General features: G+C 31.8%; 1 protein-coding gene across 1 annotated transcript; it reads left to right on the top strand.

The window, feature by feature from the left end:
- The first annotated feature begins 12,306 nt into the window (after window positions 1-12,306).
- CSLC04 (Cellulose-synthase-like C4) lies at window positions 12,307-15,776 on the top strand. Its single transcript, XM_028199328.2, has 4 exons — window positions 12,307-13,288; window positions 13,702-14,010; window positions 14,346-14,750; window positions 14,848-15,776. Exons 1-4 carry the CDS (start codon window positions 12,674-12,676, stop codon window positions 15,481-15,483), a joined length of 1,965 nt encoding a protein of 654 aa, XP_028055129.1. The 5' UTR covers window positions 12,307-12,673; the 3' UTR covers window positions 15,484-15,776.
- The last annotated feature ends 6,758 nt before the right edge of the window (window positions 15,777-22,534 follow it).

Raw genomic sequence — 22,534 nt, 5'->3', positions numbered from 1 at the left:
AAGTAAAGCACTTATTTTGTTATTCTACTGAAAAGAACTTTCAGCGACTCTTCTATTGTTTGTCTGCACTTGGTTTCTTTAAAATTTGAAATGTGATTTGGTCATGTGAGGTGGATTGTCTTCTGGTGAAGGTAACCATATATTGACAAAGATATTTATGTTTTTTGTGTTTTGATAATGGCAACAAATCATGTCCAACACATGCATACCATGTTTACTGTGTATGTTAGGTTTTTTTTTACCCATGATGTAAAAGTTCCATTGTCACCACTTGCCCGTATGTTGTCTGATATTGGGTCATTAGCTCAACAGCTGTTGCCTTCAAAAACATGTGGATGGAGTCTCTGATTTGGATTAATTTGTTTTTTTTCTATTATTTGATTGTTGGGGGCAAAGTAAGTGCCACCCACTTTTATGGTGAGTTTTTATATGGCCCATTGAAGGGGTGGCATGTTATAGATAGTACCCGAAATGCTGTCAAACCAAAAATAACATGGATCCATATGGTTAGAACTGTTTTCCACGCAATGCTAGGCCTAGCATTTGGACGATAGTGCCCAAATTTAACTGTGTTAGGTCCTTAGCTGAATATAGATTATGGTACTTTGATTTTTGACTGGACTAATATAGTAAAAACATGGTTTATTTTTACAACGGTGACCAAGAACGAAATTTGGAGATGACTATGGAGGGCTATGGCGCCTGTTTCTATGAACATTATTGTTTGTCATAAAATTTTAAAATATATATATATGTATGTATGTATATATCATTTTATATATAAAATGTCCTTCCGGTATAAAAAATATATATGTTATTCTTCTTTCATTTTGAATTATTTTTCTATTTTATATTAAAAAAAACTTATTCATCCTATTTGAAATTTAAATTTTTTTGGGTAAATTACATTGACACCCCCTGAGGGTTATATTTATTATATTTTCCCCCCTCACCTTTTGAAAATTACATCTCTCTCCCTGATGTTTAAAGTTTCATTACAGATAACTCTATTTTTTAAATACCAATTTTGCCCTCATTGGGTAAATTACATTGACACCCCTCACATTTTAAAAATTATAATCTTCTCCCTAAGGTTTAAAGTAGTATTACCAATTGCCCCCTCGGTTACTATTAGTTGAAGAAAAAATTCATTGAAAAAAAAAATTAATTGGAAAAAAAATTATTTGAAAAAAAAAATAATTGAAATTTTTTTTTATTAGTCAAATTTTTAAATTTCTATTTAAAAACCAACGTGAGTTCTGAATAATATATGATAAAGAAAATTTTTAACTATCATTGAAAATTTGTACTTTATTTTTTTAACTATCATTTGAATATTATTGTAACTTCTTATATTTTAAAATTATACATTCAGACCCTCAACTATTAAAATTTGTACAAAAGCTCTCATTCTATATAGGATGAAAGTGAAGTAATTTTGATAATTGAGGGGACAAAAAATAATGCTTTGAAGTTGATCAGATAAGATAATATTCAGAATTAATTGGTGGGGTTAAAGTGCAATTAACCCAAAAAATTATGATCATTATGGTATTATTCAACTTTTAATTACATGGCCATTGCATCACTGGCTGCGACTAAGGTGACACCGCTGTTACACATTGGCAATTCCATTCCCATCAATTAATGACTGCAAACAAGGCATTATTATATTCAAAATTTACCATATAATATTTTTGTATAATTTAATTATAGAATTAAACACAATTTATTATGTGAAATGGAATCTATACATGTAGCTCATATCTCATGTAAAAAAGTTATATCTAATTATGATCAAATTTTATGTATTTAAAAATTTTCTTTATCATATATTATTTAGAACTCACGTTGGTTTTTAAATAAAAATTTGACTAACAAATTTTTTTTAATTAATTATTTTTTTCAAAATTTTTTTTTTCCAATTAATTTTTTTTTTTCAATGAATTTTTTTTCAACTAATACTAACCGATAGGGCAATTGATAATGTTACTTTAAACCTTGGGGAGGGGATTGTAATTTCTAAAATGTGAAGAGTGTCAATGTAATTTACCCAGTGAGGACAAAATTGGTATTTAAAAAAATTAAATTACTGGGAAGAGTAATCTGTAATGAAACTTTAAGGTAGCGTTTGGTAGAGTTTTGTAAATGTGATTTGAGAGTATAAGTTGTATTTTGAGTTTGTGTGTTGTGGAATTATGATTTGAGTGTAGAAAATTTGTTTGGTAAAGAGTTTTGAAAATAGTTTTGGAAAAGAGGTTTGATTTGAGTGGGGAATTATTGATGTGACATTTGATATGTGATACAAAAATTTACAACTCATAACTAAACATACAACTCAAAATTATTTTAAAGCACATAAAAAATTTAAAAATTTTCAGAAAATATTTGTCCCGATTATGTAAATCAATTGCAAAAAAAAAAAAAAAAAAAAAAAAAAAAAATCTGGAAATCAGCCGGACATCCGGGTGGACATCCGGGTGGTCATCCGGGTGGTCTACCGGGTGGACAACCGGGTGGACAAAAAAGGCGCCTGTGCATCAGAGTTCTCTCTGCAGAATGTAGAAAATTGATTTGAAAACGAAACCAAACATCATGCTCCAACACAGGGGTAGAAAACTGATTACAGAGCACAACCAAACAGAGCCTAAATCTCAAGAAATGAGATGTAATTTCCAAAAGGTGAGGGGAGAATTGTAATAAATATAAATCTCAAGGGGTGTCAATGTAATTTACTCAATTTTTTTTTATGTATATATAATTTATATATCATATGTATATATATACATGTATGGTTTGTGTATATAATGAAAAAAATTATTTTTATTTTACTCCCTCTAATAATGAAATTCTAGTTCCGTCCCTAGTAGTGACGACAATATGGTCTACCCTCTCTCCATCGTGAGTGATGCAATAAGTAAGTTACAAATGTGATTTATGCCTCCTTTGCCAAGTTGTGATTTTAGCATAACAGAAACTCACAAATGTGTAACAAGAACACACACACCATCACACGAGGAAATCATAGTTTGGTTTGGAGATTTGAACGCTGGTTCTCTCTTACCACATGAATATTATCATCAATTATTACATATGTATTGGTCTGGTTCATGAAAATGTTTTTTTCAAACATAATTTTAACCTTGATTATGCAGTTCTGGGTTTGAGTATGTTTTTATATTATATTATATTGAGGAGACAATCACAATCAGTGGACGGAAGTGAAACCAGTAGATACTAGAATAGTATATAAAAAATGAGACTATAGAGAAATGGCGACGCACATGGGGCGTAATAGTGGGGACACAGTACTCTTTCTCACATGTGGCTCTTCCTCCTAACAGCGAAGACAAAAATAAAGTGCTTGGTAGCTAGGGTGCATCCCCACTTAGCCCCCATTAAAACCTCTGCCCCCATTAGTTTCTTACATGAAAATGACTAGTTTATGTATATATTTCCATTATGTTGTTGGGTTGGTTTTCATATTTCCTACATCTAAACGGGAGTTACAGTTAATGTTTCAAGTTAGGATTGTCCAACTAAAGAAGATAAAGTCCTATTGTTATGAATACAAAAGATTTTCACATAATGAGACATCAATGCGAGACAATGGTGGGTCTCACATTTTTCATATTTGTGTTTCGTATGTGAAAATCATTTTACTCAAAGAAGATATTGCTAGTTATGGTGTAGTTGTAACTTAAATAAGTTGTTTATGACTTTTTTGTTATTTCTATTAATGTGGTAAAAGTAACTTAAATAAATTTAAAATTTTGATTATTTTAAAGTTAGAAAAGGATTGTTTTTAGATTCTGCTTTTAAATGATTAACTTTCAATTTAGAATAAATCACAACAAACAGATCTTCTAAACTTGTGTCTTTCTTTTTGGTTAGTGTCTAAGATGACTCAAACTTGCAATCTTGTCAATCAGGTATTACTAAATCACGATGAGTCTTTTATTTTATCCCATCTAAAACAAATAAAGTTTATAGTAGTTTTGATATGTAAGACATTCATACAGAAATGTAAAAGGAGAGGTTAATAAAAAAATTATTCGTTAATATAAGTGACATTTGTTACCCACATCTTAACCGTTGATTTGCATGGCCCCCATTTAAGGTCTACAGCAATCAATGATTAATATGCAATCAATGATTAAGATGCAGCGTCTTGTAAATAAGTGCTCCCAGGTAAACCTTTATCAAATTTAAAATGAGGTGTAATAAAAAATTAAAACATCTGATTGCTTAAAGAAGTAGCTAAAGCTGCAGCTTGGAGTTAATGCAGATTTAAGGACCTATCAGATCCAACTAATTTATAATCAAACGATATAAATAATTTTTATTCTTTTGATCTGCTAACTATTTTAATCAATCTGAAGCTACAAACAGGTTTGTCAGATCTAAATTTGAATATGATACATCTCCAAAACCATTTGTTACATACGTACCTGATCATTGCCATGCCATGCAGCTCACAATTGACTGTCTTAGATGCTATCTAAAATTGACTGGTATCTAAAATTTTAGAGAAATTCAAATATACACCTATTTAAAAAAATTATACCATATGTATTTTTAATTATATAATTTTTTTTTAATTATGATCAATTTTCTTCTTTAGTTATAATATTATTTTAATTTTAATTTATAAATTCTTTAGTTATACCTCATGTTGTGTTTAGTTATAATAATTTTTTTAATTATGACTCAAAAAATTAAAATTATGTTTTTTTTTTAATTATAAGGTGCATATAGTACACAATATTTAAAGAGTTTGCACCACAATATTTTCCAAAATTTTAAAATATAATTTGGTCATCATTTTGCTTATTTACTTTTTCGTTGGCTTGAATTGAATGGCACCCAAATGCAAAAATAATCATTTTTATTTGGACAAATTAAACTTTGTCCCTTTTATATTTAGTTATTTTTTTAATTTTACTCTTAAAGTTCTACTTTTTTTTTCTTTCTATTTTGATATTTCATATTTCAAGTTTTTGTAATTTATTTAAAACTAATTTCTATTCAAAATAGATTAAAAAAAAAATGTCACGTTAACTTTCACGTGACATAAGAAATTTATTATTATATTGTGATTTGAATTTATGTCAGAAATGTAAGTTATATATAATAAAATATTTTTATATCACGTGACTATCAATATATTATTTTCAATTTAATTTTGGACATAAATTAATTTTTGAAGTAAATTGAACAAAATTGAAATATAAAAGGTTAAAGTAGGGGGAAAATTTTTAAGTCAAAATAAAAAAATAATCAAACATAAAAAAAAGGTAGAGTGTAATTTATTCTTTTTATTTTATATTTTCATTGAACATAAGATATTTTATTAAATTTCTAACATTGATAATGGCAGTTGCGGTGGAAAGAATATTTAGTAAAATTATTGATGAAATGAGAAACATTAGTAATATTATTGATGAAATGAGAAACATTAGTAATATGTGATAATGTAGTCAACGAGCTTATTTTATTTTGTATTTTTTTTCTACTAAAGAAGATAGGAAGGTACTCAATTATGAGCTGTGAGTTGACATTTTATTTTATTTTATTTTTGATGGTTGGAAAAAAAAAATTTTAATGGGACTTAAAATTTAAAAATAAAAATTTAATTTGTTCTCAAAATTGTTTGCACCACATTTTATTTTTCTGTCGATTTTGACTTGTTAATTATTGTCAAGTTCGATTATAATCTGTCGATTAAGACCATAAGCTATTTTTAAAAATAATCTTGGCTATATTTATTTTTATCGTTATTATTTTTGTCGACAAGCATCCTAACGTGGCGTGACAGATATGTTAAGGACGTGGCATGATGACATGTTAAATGGAGGGCCAGAAAGTTAGCAATTAAGCAATTTGAAAGTTAGTTGCTGAGATCAAAGAGTCAAAATCAAATCAAGCACCAAATCTGTAAAATGGTTCCTATAAAAAATGGGATATGATCATGTTGAGGAAATCATGAGGTTGTTAAGAAAATTGTTAGCTTAGGTTATCTTTTTCTTTCATGTGGCTGAGCCTATAAATAGGCCAAGAGAGACACAAAGAAGAAAATCTCTCAATCATCAAACACTCGCAAAGAGTTCATCTAGGAGCAGTTTAACGTAGCATTTTTAGGAGTAGAATAGTGATAATAGCCTTCTTCAAACCCCCATCCATTTCGCTTCTTTTCTTCTGTCGATTGTTGTATTTCTTCAATCTTTTGTTCTTGTTTAAATTCTTGTAACTAGTGACAAGTGACAATTCATTCGAATTAATACATATTATTTTCTGTTTTATCTCTTCTTTGCCTAATTACCTCCTGAGAAGTCCTTAATCTATTTAAGGCATAGACCTCAACTACAAAGCCTGATTTTTATTTGTGTTTACAGGAAATTTATTTGAGTTTGTCGATCAAATCATTGTCGGTTGGGCATGAACTAAATTTTTACCAACACAAATTGGCAAGCCTGGTGGGACCATTCTAACTTAGAGTGATGGTGGTGAAGAAACATACTTATCTTTATGGAATCATGCTTTTAACAGGTATGTTTACATCTTGTGAACCCATGGCTGTAAACTGCCAATGGAGTGGCAATGTTCCCATAGATACAGATTATCAATGAAATACCTCATATTCTGAAAATTGTCAGTGTTATGGTGGTGGTTCTACTGCTTATTGCCAACATAATGACATGACAAATGATGTGAAAATAATGATTTGGCATTGTGATGATGAAATTTATTGGTGCGAGAGTGAAATCTTGGCCCTAAAAGAAGAAATCAATTCTCTTTACAGGCAAAGATTTCAAATAATTTTGTCATCTTTGTATTATTTTACACAGAGATTTAAATTATCGTGATGAAAAAATTCATTGACTTAAAAGCCAAATTTTTCTAATTGATGAAGAAATTCAATATTGGAAGAAAAAATTAGAAGACATAATGTCCAATAAAAAATTAAGATATGAAAATAATATATCTCATATGGTTAATACACATATTTTTGAAAAGCCAATCATTTAAAAAGAGCCAACGTATGTAGCTCGAAGGGTTAGTACACCGAGTCATGAAAATAATAAGACTTTGGATAATTTTTATAGGCCATTAATGGCTAAAATTAAAAAACAATCTCTTCTTTCAAAAAAATATTGAGAATTCTGATGGTAAATGTCCACTTGGGGGGCATGATGTTTTCCCAAATGTAACAACAAGTGACAAGTCATTAATGGCTAAAAAAGACAAACAACCCCTTCTATTAAAAAATGTTAAAAAATATCACAAAATGATAGTAAAAATTCACTTGGAGGGCATGATTTTAAGCCAAATGTGGCTGAAAGTTATGAACCCATGTTTATTGAATATGAATTTTTTAACATTGTTCAAAGTGTCAAAATTTATGAATTTTTCATAACATTCAATTATGTGAGTTTTGAGATCCAACATCCACTTTGGATTTATAGATTACACCAAAAATTAATTTTCATGACCTGGTTTGAAAAGCAACAATGGTTAAAAAATGTTATATGTAATGAATTCTCTTTAATTAGTCAAAATGTGGCTAACATAGAAATATTCTCTTTTAAAATTTATTTTTATTTTAAAAATAAGGGATGTGACTCTATGTTATGTCAGTCGACAGAGCCAAAGATTGAATGTTCACAAATCGATAGTGATAGATTAAAAATTACGATAGATATAATATAACTCTTCAAGAATTCGAATTGTTTGCACCATAAAATATTTTCTGTGGATTGTGGTAAAAGGTCTTATAAATCATTTAATTGGATTTCATTCTTCAATCCATTCAAATGAGGGGGGCATTATTTGTACCACATTTTATTTTTCTGTTGAGTATGACCTATTAATTATGGCCTGTCGATTAAGACCATAGAATATTTTTAAGAATAACCTTGGCTACATTTGCTTTTATTGTTATTGTTTTTGTCAACAGACATGCTAACGTAGCGGGAAAAATATGTTAAGGATGTGAAATGATGACATGTTAAATGGAGAGCTAGAAAGATGGCAATTGAGCAATTTGAAAGTTAGTTGCTGAAATTAAAGAGCCAAGATCAAATCAAGCACCAAATCTGCAAAATGGTTCCTATCAAAGATTGAATATATATCATGTTGAGAAAATCATGGGCTTGTTAAGAAAATTGTGGCCTTAAGTTATTTCTTTTTCTCATGTGAATGAGTCTATAAATAGGTCAAGAGGGATACAAGGAAGGACATCTCTCAATAATCAAATACTTGCTAAGAGTTTATCTACGAGTAGTTTAACGTAGCATTTTTAGGAGTAGAATAGTGATAGCCTTTTCCAAACCTCCCCTCCACTTTTTTTTTTTTTTTTTTTCTGTCGATTGCTATATTTCTTCAATCTTTTATTCTTGTTTAAGTTTTTGTAATAAGTGACAAGTGACAACTCATTCGTATTAATACATATTCCTTTCTATTCTATCTCTTTTTTGCCTAATTACCTCTAAGAAAATCCTTAATCTGTTTAAAACATAGCTTGATTTTTATTTCTGTTTATTGAAAGTTTATTTTAGTTTGTCGATCAAATCATTATTGATTGGAGTTGAACTAAATTTTTATCAACAAAAACTAACATCTTAGGTGAATTTCCTTGATTATGATATTTTCATCTCCCTCTTTTGCCTTAAGCTCCAACTCTAATCATTTTTATTTTTTTTTAACAGTGAAGCGTATCCAAATGGTGTAAATTTTTAGCTATTTAATGAAAAGAAAAAAAAAAATTTCAAACATTTGTGAAACTTTTTCTTGAAACGGGAAATTTGAATTTATTATTAATTTTGATAACCAAAAATAGTTCTTAATTGATAATTAGAAAATATTATGAATCTCAAATAATCTATTAAATATTTTACCAAATCTCGTATTATGAATCTCATATATGTGTAGATGCCATATTCATGTAAAAAATTTAATAAAATATTTAATAAATTATTTAGATTCTTTAGCTTACTCTTCATAATTACCACACTGTCCCTTACTTTAAAATACAACTCATCAATGGTTACCATCACTTTTATGAGCCAGGCTACCCACCCACATCGAGGTGAAAAGTGACAGCAAATCCCCATGATGAATCCGCGTAAGATTAATTAAGAAGGGTTGATCAACTTAATAAAAATGTGCAACACGGCTTAAATCTGTTTTAGGTAGGGACAATGCAGTTAAGCGTGTGAAACCATATTTAAGGTTGGTTTGAGATGTTATAAAAAAGTATATTTTTTGATTTATTAGCTCACATTATATTAAATTAAATTTAAATTATAGATTTTATGTTCTCAAATTACTTTTCTAATTGCGTGCGTGGTCTTTTTATTTATTTTTTATTAATTAACAAAAATACTAACAATCACGGTTTTTTTTTATTTCCGTTTAAATAACTTACTTATAACTTATTTTAATTTAAGAGTTTGTATTAAACTATTTAATATAATTTATGCTTATAACTTATTAGACATAAATAATTTAAATAAATAAATTATTTAAAAATTGGGAAAATGATATTTTTAATTTCTACTCTTTTATTACTAGTTTTAACTTAAAATAAGGAGTTGAGATCTTTTCTTTGGACTCTATCCTTATCTCTTTATTTGTAATGGTAGAGATGCACTTTGAATTGATCTAACGGTTCAAATTTGACAATTTAAAAATAAAAAAATAATAAAACAAATTTAAATTTGTTTTTTCCGCCCAAATCTGGACCGTGGGATCAATTTAAGGTGTATATTTATCATTACAAGTAGGGAGACAAGGAGGGAATTCAAGGAGAGAATCTCAACCTTAAAATAAGATGCACAAATTATGATTAATGTGTGTGATGGATAGCTTTGTACACGTCTCAATGAGAAAATTGAAATATATAAATTTTAAGAATATTTATTTATAAATTTCTCTTCACCTATTTATATTATATTTAGTTCAAATTATTTATTTTATGTTCCAATAAATCATATGGATAACATAATTATCAAAATGTCCCATTTACATTGACAATGCAAATATTTCATGATGTGGACATTCATATTGTTAAATTTATTTAATGTAAATGTTTACATCATTAAATATTCAAAATAATCTAAAATAGCACACACCAAATTGGTAAGGATTTAAAATATATTTATAAGGGTAAAATTGTAAGAATTACGATTTGGTAGATCAAATATCCAAAATAATAAGACAAATACAATAATAGTAAAAGACAGAGTCACGATTGGAATGTGTTTGATTGGAGGGATAAGGGAGGGACTATTTACTGTGCGGACTGTAATCTATTGGAAGCATCCAATCCGGCATTTATTTATTTTTTTAGTTCGTCGGACATGGAGTCCTACCAGACTCTATATCCCTTATATGAGGGACTATTATATCCTGGGGGAGGTGAGATTATTTCCATGGGACTATTTACTGTTCGGATTAGATGGTGAAATGACTATTTTAACTCTCTACTATTTAATTATATATTATATTTAGTAAAATTAAAAAAAATTTAAATGTCTCAATTTAAAAATAAAATAATTTTATTTAACTTTTTATTGATGCTTTATTTATTTAATTTTTTAAAATAATTTTTTATAGATATTTTTATTGATGTTTTATTTTAAAATTTTGTTTATATTTTATTGAATTTAAATTTTAATAGATGTTTTATTTAATTTCATTATTTCATTATTATTATTTTTAAAAATAAATTCATTTAAAATTTTAATTAAAAAATAACATATATTTTTATTGATATTTTATTTATTTAATTTAAAAAAAATAAATTTATTTAATTGTGTAAAAAATAAAATAAATAAAATTTTTATTTAATTTAGCTAAAAATAATTAAAATATTAAAGATATGTTTAATATTACTATTACTTAGTAAACAATTGAAAAAAGGTAAAATAATCTTTTGTTTATTTATCCTATTCAGTGCGTCCAACCAAACATTAGATTCATTAAAAATAGTCATTTTCAGATATCTAATTCTATGAGAAAACCAATACGGATAAATAATTCGGTGATTCACAGTTCTTAGATTCAAATCTGATAAATTCTAATCTTCTTATTTAGTCGGTCTAATCAAAATAGCATAAAACAGAATCACGATTGAAATATAGAGTCATTAAAAGAGATTTGTGCCTCTTGAAAATTGAGCGCTACTTGCTAACGTGGAATGCTGATGCGTAATCTATGTTACCACTACACCAATGGTAGAATATAAGTATTTGATGAAAGATTTTCTAATAATTTTTTTTAAATTTTATCATGTATTAAAATTTTAAATTTATTTTGATATTATTTAAACCTTAACAATCAGGATTCGGCGGTGATTGACACCGATTTGTTTTTGAGAAGTTGAAACACAGTACACCATGCATTACGCAAAGACACACGGTGTCCATAGACTCCAGATCACACCACACGACGAAGAAATTAAACTCTTCTCTTATGGGTTGGTTGGCTTGAGTTTGATATATACATATACATATTATTGATTGAAAATGACGTGTCTCTCGACTTTGGCTGTAAATTGGCTGTCACTTTTTTTTTTTTTCTCATTATTTTCAACTAAAGTTATCTTAATTAATCATCATATGACGACAATTTAGATCTTCTTACTTCAACATGTGTCTTGTGTAAGATTGATTTGTAAAAACCACTCACTTAAAATTTTTTATTTTTTATATTTTTTTTACTGTTATTGATTTTTTTAAAATTTTTAAATAATTTTTAATTTTTTTTTAGATACACTTAACATAAATACAATTAAAAAAATATAATATTTATAAAAAAATCTTTAAAAAATTTGCTAAATACTAAAAATATAAAAATAATAATAACAATTCAGTTCATTGTTTTGGTATTATTGTGTTTTATTGATTTTTATAAATATTTTATTTTTTAAATACATCTAAGTAAAGTTCATTTAAAAAAGTAAAAAAATTACTTAAAATTTTAAAAATATTCATTAAAAACAAAAAAAAATACAAAAACAAAAAAAACTAAATTTAAAAAATTAAAACCAAGTACACTTGTTATATTATACAAAAATGTTAGAGAGTCAAAAAATTCTATCAAAAATTTTATTAAATATCTCACATAAATGTAAAACTCACATAATATAAATCACACACCCATATAAAATATTTAATAAAATTTTTAAAATTCCTAACATTACCCTATTATGTAATTCTCTATTCTCTCCTTTGACTCTTTACCTTTGTGCTTCACACATCTCTCATCACCTGGACTATCCTTTGCTGTATACATACACACACTGTGGACCTTTTTTTCTTTTGAACGAACAGTGTGGACCTTGGACTTTGTGAAATTTTATATTAGGCCCCTCTAACCCACTCTTCCATTTGCTAATCACCCACACAAGCAACTTCTCTCTCTCTCTCTCTCTCTCTGTGGGAAGCATATTCTCTTCCTCACCTTCCATCTGAATTTCTGGGCCCTGTGCCATTCTGTTCTGCTCAGATCCAGTTTTCAATGATTTGGAGTTGTGTTTTTTTTTTCTTTCTTTCTCATTCTTGATTCTATGTAAATCCCATATATAACTAATTTCCAAGTTCAACCCATTGTTCTATTGCCAGAGTTCTCATCTGGGTTGTCTTTGATTTTCTTGGGTGATTGAAAAGAAATGGCACCCAATTCATCAGTGGCAGTCACAATTGAGAACAAGCCTTTAATGTTCCCAGATAAAGAAAAAGCTGCAAGTCCTAAGCAATTCACATGGGTTCTTCTTCTCAAAGCATACAAAGCTCTCACTTGCATTTCTTGGCTAGCAATGGCCTTAAAGTCTACCTTTGTTTCGGTTAAGAAACGCATCGCTGTATCCGAAATGAGCGAAGAAGAAGGAGAAGAGCCCAAAAACAAAGGGAGGTTGTACAGATTTCTCAGAGTTTTTCTTGCTGTTTCGGTCTTTGCTTTGGTTATAGAAATTGTTGCCCATTTCAAGAAATGGAATTTGAATCTGATCAATCCATGGGAGGTTCAGGGTCTTGTGCAGTGGTCTTACATGGCTTGGCTATCTTTCAGAGTTGATTATATTGCTCCTTCCGTTGTGTATCTTTCTAAATTCTGCATTGTACTTTTCATGATTCAATCGCTCGATCGGCTAGTTCTCTGCTTTGGGTGTTTTTGGATGAAGTGCAAGAAATTGAAACCAGTGATTGAAGGAGAACCATATGACATTGAGGATTGTTCAGGTTTCCCAATGGTTCTTGTTCAGATTCCAATGTGCAATGAAAGAGAGGTAATCAAACAACAAAAAAAACTACTTTCTCCTTTTCTTTTCGTACGTTTCTGTTCTCAATTTGTACATGTTAACCTCTTTAATTACATCTGACAGCTCAATTTGCATTTTTAATCAAGAGCAATCAGTTGCACCATATTGAAGGGCTGTTTGGCCCAATGATAAGGCTTGCCCTGGTGGCACGAGTTCAAATCTTGTTTGTTATTTCCAAATTCAGTATCGCACTGAGTCATTTTTTTTAGCACGTAGGTGCATATTGGTGTGTTTTTTTTTTTTTTTTTTTCTCTTCTAGATTAAGAGTTTCGTGCACTGGGTCACCATTTTTTTAGCACTTAGATGCATATTGGTGTTTATTGATCCATTTACATTTTTTTTTGTGTGGATCTGATGTGAAAGATTTTCTTGGAATTTAGGTATATGAGCAATCAATCTCTGCTGTCTGCCAGTTGGATTGGCCAAAGAACCGACTTCTAGTTCAAGTCCTAGATGATTCAGATGATGAAAGTTTACAGAATCTAATAAGAAATGAAGTATTTTCATGGAAACAAAAAGGGGTGAACATAATCTACAGACATAGATTCATAAGAACAGGGTACAAAGCAGGCAATCTTAAATCAGCCATGGGCTGTGACTATGTCAAGGACTACGAGTTTGTCGCAATATTCGATGCAGACTTTCAGCCCAATCCTGATTTCCTTAAACTGACAATACCTCACTTCAAGGTAACAAACCTATCCACTTGAATAATGCCTCCGTTTGGCAAGCAAAAAGCCAGGTTTTTTTTGGCTAAAATAGCCACAAAAAACAAAATAGGCTATTTTAGCCACAAAAAACAAAACATCAAATCCAACTCATAATCATTACAATCCTCTCTCACAAAAAAAACCAAAAAAGCCAAAAAGCCCTTCCCAAACCAGGCTAAAATAGCCTCGGCTAAAATAGCCAAAAAGCCAAAAAGCCAAAAAGCCAACCCACTTCCCAAACGGAGGCATTGTTTCTTTCGAATCTTTATAATCTTGTTAATCTTACCTATGAGGTGTTTGTGAAATTGTCTCAGGGAAATCCCGAGGTGGGTCTTGTCCAAGCACGCTGGTCGTTTGTCAACAAGGATGAGAATTTACTCACAAGGCTTCAAAATGTTAATCTGTGCTTCCATTTTGAGGTAGAGCAGCAAGTTAATGGCATGTTTATTAATTTCTTCGGATTCAATGGAACTGCTGGAGTGTGGAGGATTAAGGCCTTAGAGGAGTCAGGAGGTTGGCTTGAAAGAACAACTGTAGAGGACATGGACATTGCAGTTCGAGCCCATCTGAACGGGTGGAAATTCATTTTCCTTAATGATGTGAGGGTGCTTTGTGAATTACCCGAATCTTATGAAGCGTACAAGAAACAACAGCATCGCTGGCATTCGGGTCCAATGCAGCTCTTCAGATTATGCCTTCCTGCTATCTTGACTTCCAAGGTTTTTTTTTCCCTCCGGAGTTAAATGTTGCTTTTTAAGAATCTGTAGAAGTTCTAATGTTTGTTCAAATCTGATTTATCGCTGTGTCTATGTGCAGATATCAATGTGGAAGAAGGCCAACATGATATTTCTCTTCTTTCTTCTGCGAAAACTGATACTTCCTTTTTACTCATTCACACTATTTTGTGTCATACTTCCATTAACAATGTTCATACCCGAGGCAGAATTACCTCTTTGGGTGGTTTGTTATGTACCGGTTTTCATGTCTTTTTTGAATGTCCTACCTTCTCCGAAATCTTTCCCATTCTTGATACCATACCTACTGTTTGAGAACACCATGTCCGTGACAAAATTCAATGCCATGGTGTCGGGGCTATTTCAACTTGGAAGTGCGTACGAATGGGTAGTGACAAAGAAGACAGGCAGGTCATCTGAATCTGATTTATTAGCCCTGGCTGAGAGGGAATCGATAAATTCAAACCAAGAGAAAATCCAAAGGAGGCTTTCGGAATCTGGCCTAGAAATGCTCACAAAACTAAAGGAACAAGAGGTACCTGTTGTCAAGAAGCGAAACAAGCTCTATAGGAAGGAACTTGCCCTTGCTTTTCTTCTACTCACCGCTGCTGCAAGAAGCCTGTTATCAGCACATGGAATTCATTTCTATTTCTTGCTGTTCCAAGGCTTGTCTTTCCTTGTGGTTGGCTTGGATTTAATTGGTGAGCAGATGAGTTGAAACAGTAACACCTATATATGATCATGGAAGTTGTATTGCTGTTGAAGAAATTCTGAGTTCCATAGAATGCCAAACTTTGGAGCTGGGATTCTCACAGATGATGCACATTTGCTATTGCAATTAGCAATTAAGAGACACCGTAGTAGAGTTGATTCTTTGATTGTATAATTATTTCATACCGACTTTTTGAATAACTAGGTACCCAAATACACAAAAATAAGCATTTCAAAATACCTTGTTCTACTGTGTAATATGGAATACTCAATTTCAAGCTTATGGTTTCTTGATAAAAATATATACAATTGTCTGGATGTGTGGGCTGCAAATTGAATAGAATACTCTCTCTCTCAAAAAAAAAAATAAAAATAATAATAATAATAAATACATAAATAAATAATAAATAAAAAAGAAAAAGAAAAGTGAGGACATTGTTGGAAGTTTTGTAATCATTCAGCAAAGCATTTCATGAGAAGACAATTTACATTGCTTTTTCTCTCTATATGCTCTGCAAAATTCTTCTATCAAACAATGCTGGAAAGCAATGTTGTCATTTTTACTCATATTAAACTAAGCACACGGGTATCAAATTATAAACAAAACATGGTGAGTAAACATAATCATCCTAATATTATTGTTACTGAACAATATTAGCCCAAGATCACCGGTCAACACCAGAAATTTATGATGGAATCTCTCATTAAAGTTCACTTGGGGGGGGGGGGGGGTTGTTGAGTAAAGATAATCATCCTAATATTATTGTTATTGAACGATATTAGCCCAAGATCATCGGTCAACACCAGAAATTTATGATGGAATCTCTCATTAAAGTTCACGGGGGAATAAAATAGGAATTGTGCCATAATTGAACACAAAGGTGGTACACTGGCCTAGGTAATGAGCCACAGATTTAGTTTCCGTAAGTTGAATTTCATTGAAATTTGGGAACACTAAACAATCTATTTACTAATATTTTAGAAATCGTATTCTATCTTATTTTCTCAACTCTATACAACTCAAGGATATATATGAATCAATCGAACCTTTCCAATGACAAAACTAACAGATTGAGGTATATACTAGGGGGAGATCAGATTAGCACTTATCAAAAACAAACTAAACCTGTTGACTTGTTCGGGTTCTGATTCGGATGGCTTTCTAAACTTGTTCTATTCTGAAAACTGGCCTATTTTGAAAAAATTGTGGTTAAACCGGCATAACAATCGAACCGCAGTTACATTCTTTACAATTTCTTTTTAAGTTTCCTTTGGAAATGGTTTTGTTAGCTTTTTCATTCCAACTATGGAGAATTGAGATCTCATAATAATAAAAAGTCAAATGTCTCTTATGAGTTGGTTGCTAACAACAGCTCTCATGGAAGAAGTGGGTGAAACAAAATCAAACATGGTGGAATTTTTCAGCAAAGTAACCACGGTGGACTTTGGCTCCACTTGTTGAATATAAGTGATTTGCTGATAAATATACTCAAATGATTTATTGGTCATGAATCAAATCACCTGATTTATTGGCATAAATCTCAAATCAATTTGAATGTCATAATTTGATTATATATATTTTAAAAAAAAGTAACTATATTTTTAAAAATAAATATAATAAAATTATATCACTATGAACATTGAATCATTTTTTTTCCTTATATAATCTGAGGCCTATCTTGACAATGAGGAAAAAAGTCAATTTATTCGCTTATTGATTTATTTGGGTCACATAAATTTTATATACTTTTTGCATTTTTTTAAAAAAAACCAAAAAAAAAAAAAAAAAAATTCTTCTTCTTCTTCTTCTTCTTCTTCTTCTTTTTTTTTTCCCCTACTTTTTAAAATTGGTCTAAATACGTAATAAAATATGAACAATTCAAATAATTAAAAGGATTCAAGATGAAATTAATGGACTCCACAATACTTGTCGGTCCGCTCACTAGAGAGGATATTGTCCCATAATGTAATGTTCTGGAAAATAAATAAATATTTTGCCACTTTAAATCAGGACATTTTTACTCTGATTTAATGCAACTAAAAAAAAAAAAAAACAAGAAAGTAGAAAGATTTTGTTGGCTTCCAAAATTTGTGTGTAAAAATCTATATAACAATGGAAGGCTTGGTTTGAATTCAAGGGCTCAAAATGTATATGTGTCAACATATGAACCATTAGATTGATTCAATCCAATAACTGAAAATGTCTTACTTAATGGTTGAGATTAATTACCATCAAGATTTAATGGCCCAAAATGTAAGTTCCAAAGTATCTCTTTCTCAGGAATCTCTCTCTCTTCCAAATTCAAATTTTGAACACAGAGCCTTTCTCTTTCTCTCTACCTCCATCGGAGCCCATACTCGTGCTCTTTTTTAATTCCCTGTTGGAGCCCAACCCTTGCCAGAGACCCAACCCCGAACCCGCTATTACTCTTTTCATCTTCTCTCTTCCTCCCCCCTCTCTCTCTCTCTCTCTCTCTCTGCCATCCCCTCACTACAAGAAAATGCACATTTGGCGACTAAAATTGGCGACCAAAACAATTTTAGTCGCCAAAAGTACCATATTGGGTGACTAAAAACCTGATTTAGTCGGCATTCGTTTAATATTTTTAGCTACTAAATTAATTTAGTCACCATATATTATTATTGGCGACCAAACTTAGCTGTAGTAATTGTTTGCTACCATTTTGCGACAAAAAATTTTTGCCGCCAAAAGATGGGCGTATTTTTGATGAATTTATGGCGACCAAAACTAAGTTAGTCGTTGTATAGTAAATATTGCCGATGAAAAATTGGAATTAGTAGCCAAATAGGATGCTTTGGGCGACCAATTTTTAGTCGCCAAATATGATTTTTGGCGACAAATAAGGATTTAGTCGCTAAAGCTTTGAAATTTTTTAGAGGGAAACTCATTAATGATTCGTGCCCAGTATATATATATATATATATATATATATTTCAGAGACACATTTTTGGAACTATTTTGTCTCACACACCAACATACAAACCTCATACACCAGCACTCGATACCAAACCTGACCGCCGGTCATCACCATCGCTGGCCACCGGCGCTGTCCACCGGCGTTGGCCGATCATCGCTGGTCACCATCGCTGGCCACAGGTATTTGTCTCTCGTCTCTCTCCCCCTCTGTCGATCTGGGTCTGTCTATTTGTATCTCCCATCCCCGTGTCTCTAACGATTTCTCTAGGGTTTTTAATTTTTTTTTTTGTCTCATTTTCTGTTGATTTCACAAACAATTTTTAGGGCTTTTTCTGATTTCGTGAATGGGTTTGGTTAAAATTTTGGATTGCCGATTTCTGATTCTCCATTGTGGATTGTTGAACTATATGACCAAATGTTCCAAACTAACCCTATTTTAGGAAATCAGATGATTAAACTGAATGCATATATATATGACCTCTGTTTTAGGAATATTCCAAACTAACCCTATATATATATATATATATATATATATGTATAAATCTAAATAATATTCCAAACAAAAAATCATGTTCTATGCTCATAATAAAAGATTTCATTTTGAAGAATGTAGGTATAGTCCACATCCCACTAATTTGGAGCTCTTTTTATCAATTGAGCTAATGCTTGTTGGTAGAAATGTATCATATTATATAGGAAACAATTTCATGCTCTTTGCTTTGATCTCTCACAAGACAAGTCCAAGGCATACCCTTAACTATAAATTCAATTTTGCAGGACACTTTCTTTGCAAACTAACCCTATATATATTATTCCAAACTAACCCTATATATATAACCCTATATATATATAAATCTAGATTTCATAGGTGAGAAATCTAAATAATGTTTGACCTTGTTTTGTGTGTTAGTGAGAGGATCTGAGACCACAAGGACAAGCTAAGGAGTTTAAAGTGACAATCCAGTTCCATTCTGCTGTGCTTTTTGGAGATTTAAGGTACCTTTTCTTTGGAAAAAATTTCCGTCTAATTTGCTTATAATTTTTTTTTTTTTGTTGCTCTGATGATGAAAATCTTATTTATGTTGTTCCCAGCATTTAGAACAACATATGTTTTTAATGTAATCAAACACTCAAATTTGAGAGCACCAATCATTTTTAAACATCTACAATTTTTACATACACTAGCATCACTTGGATGGGGTAGTCGCGGCCATCCTACTATAACCTGCTGCTCATTCAATACCCCATCTCACCCACTATGGATTTAGTAGTAGTATATGGAAAAATAAAAATCAAATAACAAAAACCTAAACAGAGGATATAACTAAGGTTCACATTCAAAGTAGTGGCAATCATTAAAAGCACTAGGAGTCTAGTCGCTTATATTTTAGTAGCCCCTCCTGATGATGATAACTTCCATTGTGTCCATTTAATTAGCTTCAGTTGCATACTCTAATGCCTTTAATAATGTAGGCAGAAATAGTTTGAGAGAGAACAACAAACAATTTGCCTTAGGATCCTGTGAACTACCACACATCCAAAACCACATCTTGTTGATTACCCAACAATGCCCTTACATAAATGTATTGAGCATATACTTCCTGTGCCATGAATCATTTGCGTACGAGGGTCCTCTGAATAAAATTCAAAATACAAATTGTTGTATTTGACAGTTCGCTGCTGTTTTTGTCCATTTTGGCTGCTTGATGCTTGACTGCTATGCTTAGGTGCTAGCTAATGGTAGGATGGTTGGTTGGCTGAGTTGGGATGTTGTGTTGGTTGCTTAAATGTATTCATGCTGCTCTGCTGATGCCTTGTTTTGTTGTTTTGTGTGGTGCTGTTTGGTTGTTATTCATGTTGTGCTGGTTGTTAATCTGACACAACATTTAGGCATTTCAAAATATGTTTTGAAGTAAACAAAGCCATGAGAACACTCACATTTGCTGTTGGTTTTGTTTATGCTGAGAACACTCACATTTTGAGAAGTCATTTTTTTGACGCACACCACTATTGAAATTTTGGATTGTAATTTTTGGTAGTTGATTTAGGAAAAAAATTTATTCTTATACTGGAATTAAGTTTATAAAGTTTTGGAATTTTATGGAACTTGACTCACCTGAAAACTAAAATGTTATTTGAATTTTTTAAGTTAGAAACAGTCGGTAGGTTTTAGTCGTGTCAATCGGTATATATTTTTGTAACGCTTCTATGCACAATAAGTCTATCATTGTTTCTAGAGTTTTGGGGTCTATTAGTGGACAACAATTTTAGGTTGTAATCAAAAGGGTGCTAATACAATTGTAATTTTTGTTGCGTAAAAAGGACTGTAATACGTGAAAAAAATTAATGAAACCCTCATTGTGCATTAGGAGTTGTCAACATTGAATCATGACTTTATTTGGGTTGTAATCAACATAATTCCGGGTATATTTCCCCCTATTGACCATGTTCAATATGTTGGACAATTATGAGCTTCATTATTGTCATATTGGAAAAATATATTAGTTCAGTTAGTCTCCTCTGTAAAATGTCGTCTTACTAGAACGCCATAAACTTAGCTGAAAAAGGCCTTCGAGGGCCGAATTTGAAAGAAGCCCCCGAACCACTATGGGGATGGCACGGGTAGCTTTCTCATATCAAATAGGACCTATAGGGACAGACGGGACGTAATTAGCATGTGTACGTTAGGAGTTGGCGTGAAAAATGCCATAAACTTAGCCAAAAAAGGCGTTCGAGGGCCGAAAATTGAAATCAGCCCCCGAACCACTGTAGGGATGGCACGGGTAGCTTGCTGGTGTAAAATAGGACCTGTGGGGACAGACGGGATGTAATTAGAACGTGTACGTTGGGAGTTGGCGTGAAAAACGCCATAAACTTAGCTGAAAAAGGCGTTCGAGTGCCGAAAATTGAAAGCAGCCCCCGAACCACTGTAGGGATGGCACGGGTAGCTTCTTTGTGTCAAATAGGACCTATGGGGACAAACAGGATGTAATTAGCACGTGTACATTGGGAGTTGTCGTGGAAAAGGCCATAAACTTAGCTGAAAAAGGCCTTCAAGGGCCGAAAATTGAAAGCATCCCCTGAACCACTGTAAGGATGGCACGGGTAGCTTGCTGGTGTAAAATAAGACCTGTGGGGACAGATGGGACGCAATTAGCACGTGTACGTTGGGAGTTGGCGTGAAAAACGCCATAAACTTAGCCGAAAAAGGCGTTCGAGGGCCGAAAATTGAAAGCAGCCCCCTAACCACTGTAAGGATGGCACGAGTAGCTTCCTTATGTCAAATAGGACTTGTGCGGATAGACGGAACATAGTTGGGAGTTGTCGTGAAAAAGACTATAAACTTAGCCGAAAAAGGCCTTCGAGGGTCGAAAATTGAAATCAGCCCCCGAACCACTGTAGGGATGGCATGGGTAGCTTCCTTATATCAAATAGGACCTGTGGGGACAGACGGGACGTAATTAGCATGTGTACGTTGGGAGTTGTCGTGAAAAAGATCATAAACTTAGCCGAAAAAGGCCTTCGAGGGCTGAAAATTGAAAGCAGCCCCCGAACAACTATAGGAATGGCACGGGTAGCTTGCTAGTGTAAAATAAGACCCGTGGGGACAGACGGGACGTAATTAGCACGTGTACGTTGGGAGTAGGCGTGAAAAACGCCATAAACTTAGCCGAAAAAGGCGTTCGAGGGCCGAAAATTGAAAGCAGCCCCCCAACGACTGTAGGGATGGCATGGGTAGCTTCCTTGTATCAAATAGGACCTGTGCGGACAGACGGGACGTAATTAGCACGTGTACGTTGGGAGTTGGCATGAAAAACGTCATAAACTTAGCCGAAAATGTCTTCGAGGGCCGAAAATTGAAAGCAGCCCCCAAACAAGTGTAGGGATGGCACGGGTAGCTTCCTCATGTGAAATAGGACCTGTGGGGTCAGACGAGACGTAATTAGTACGCGTACGTTGGGAGTTGGCGTGAGAAACGCTATAAAGCTAGACCAAAAATATATTAAAGCTTATATTGACTTCCGAAGTTGAAAGATAAGATCCTTGACATTTACCACAAGTCTTGACTAGTTTCTGTTGCAATATTTACATTGTTTCTATTGTTAGCATTTGCTTTGAA

This window comes from Camellia sinensis, chromosome 1, assembly GCF_055761805.1.
Source record: "Camellia sinensis isolate YWXY chromosome 1, ASM5576180v1, whole genome shotgun sequence".
Classification (NCBI taxonomy): Eukaryota; Viridiplantae; Streptophyta; class Magnoliopsida; order Ericales; family Theaceae; genus Camellia; species Camellia sinensis.
Note: the sequence above shows the minus strand (reverse complement) of the source record. Positions and strands in the feature narration are given on the sequence as shown.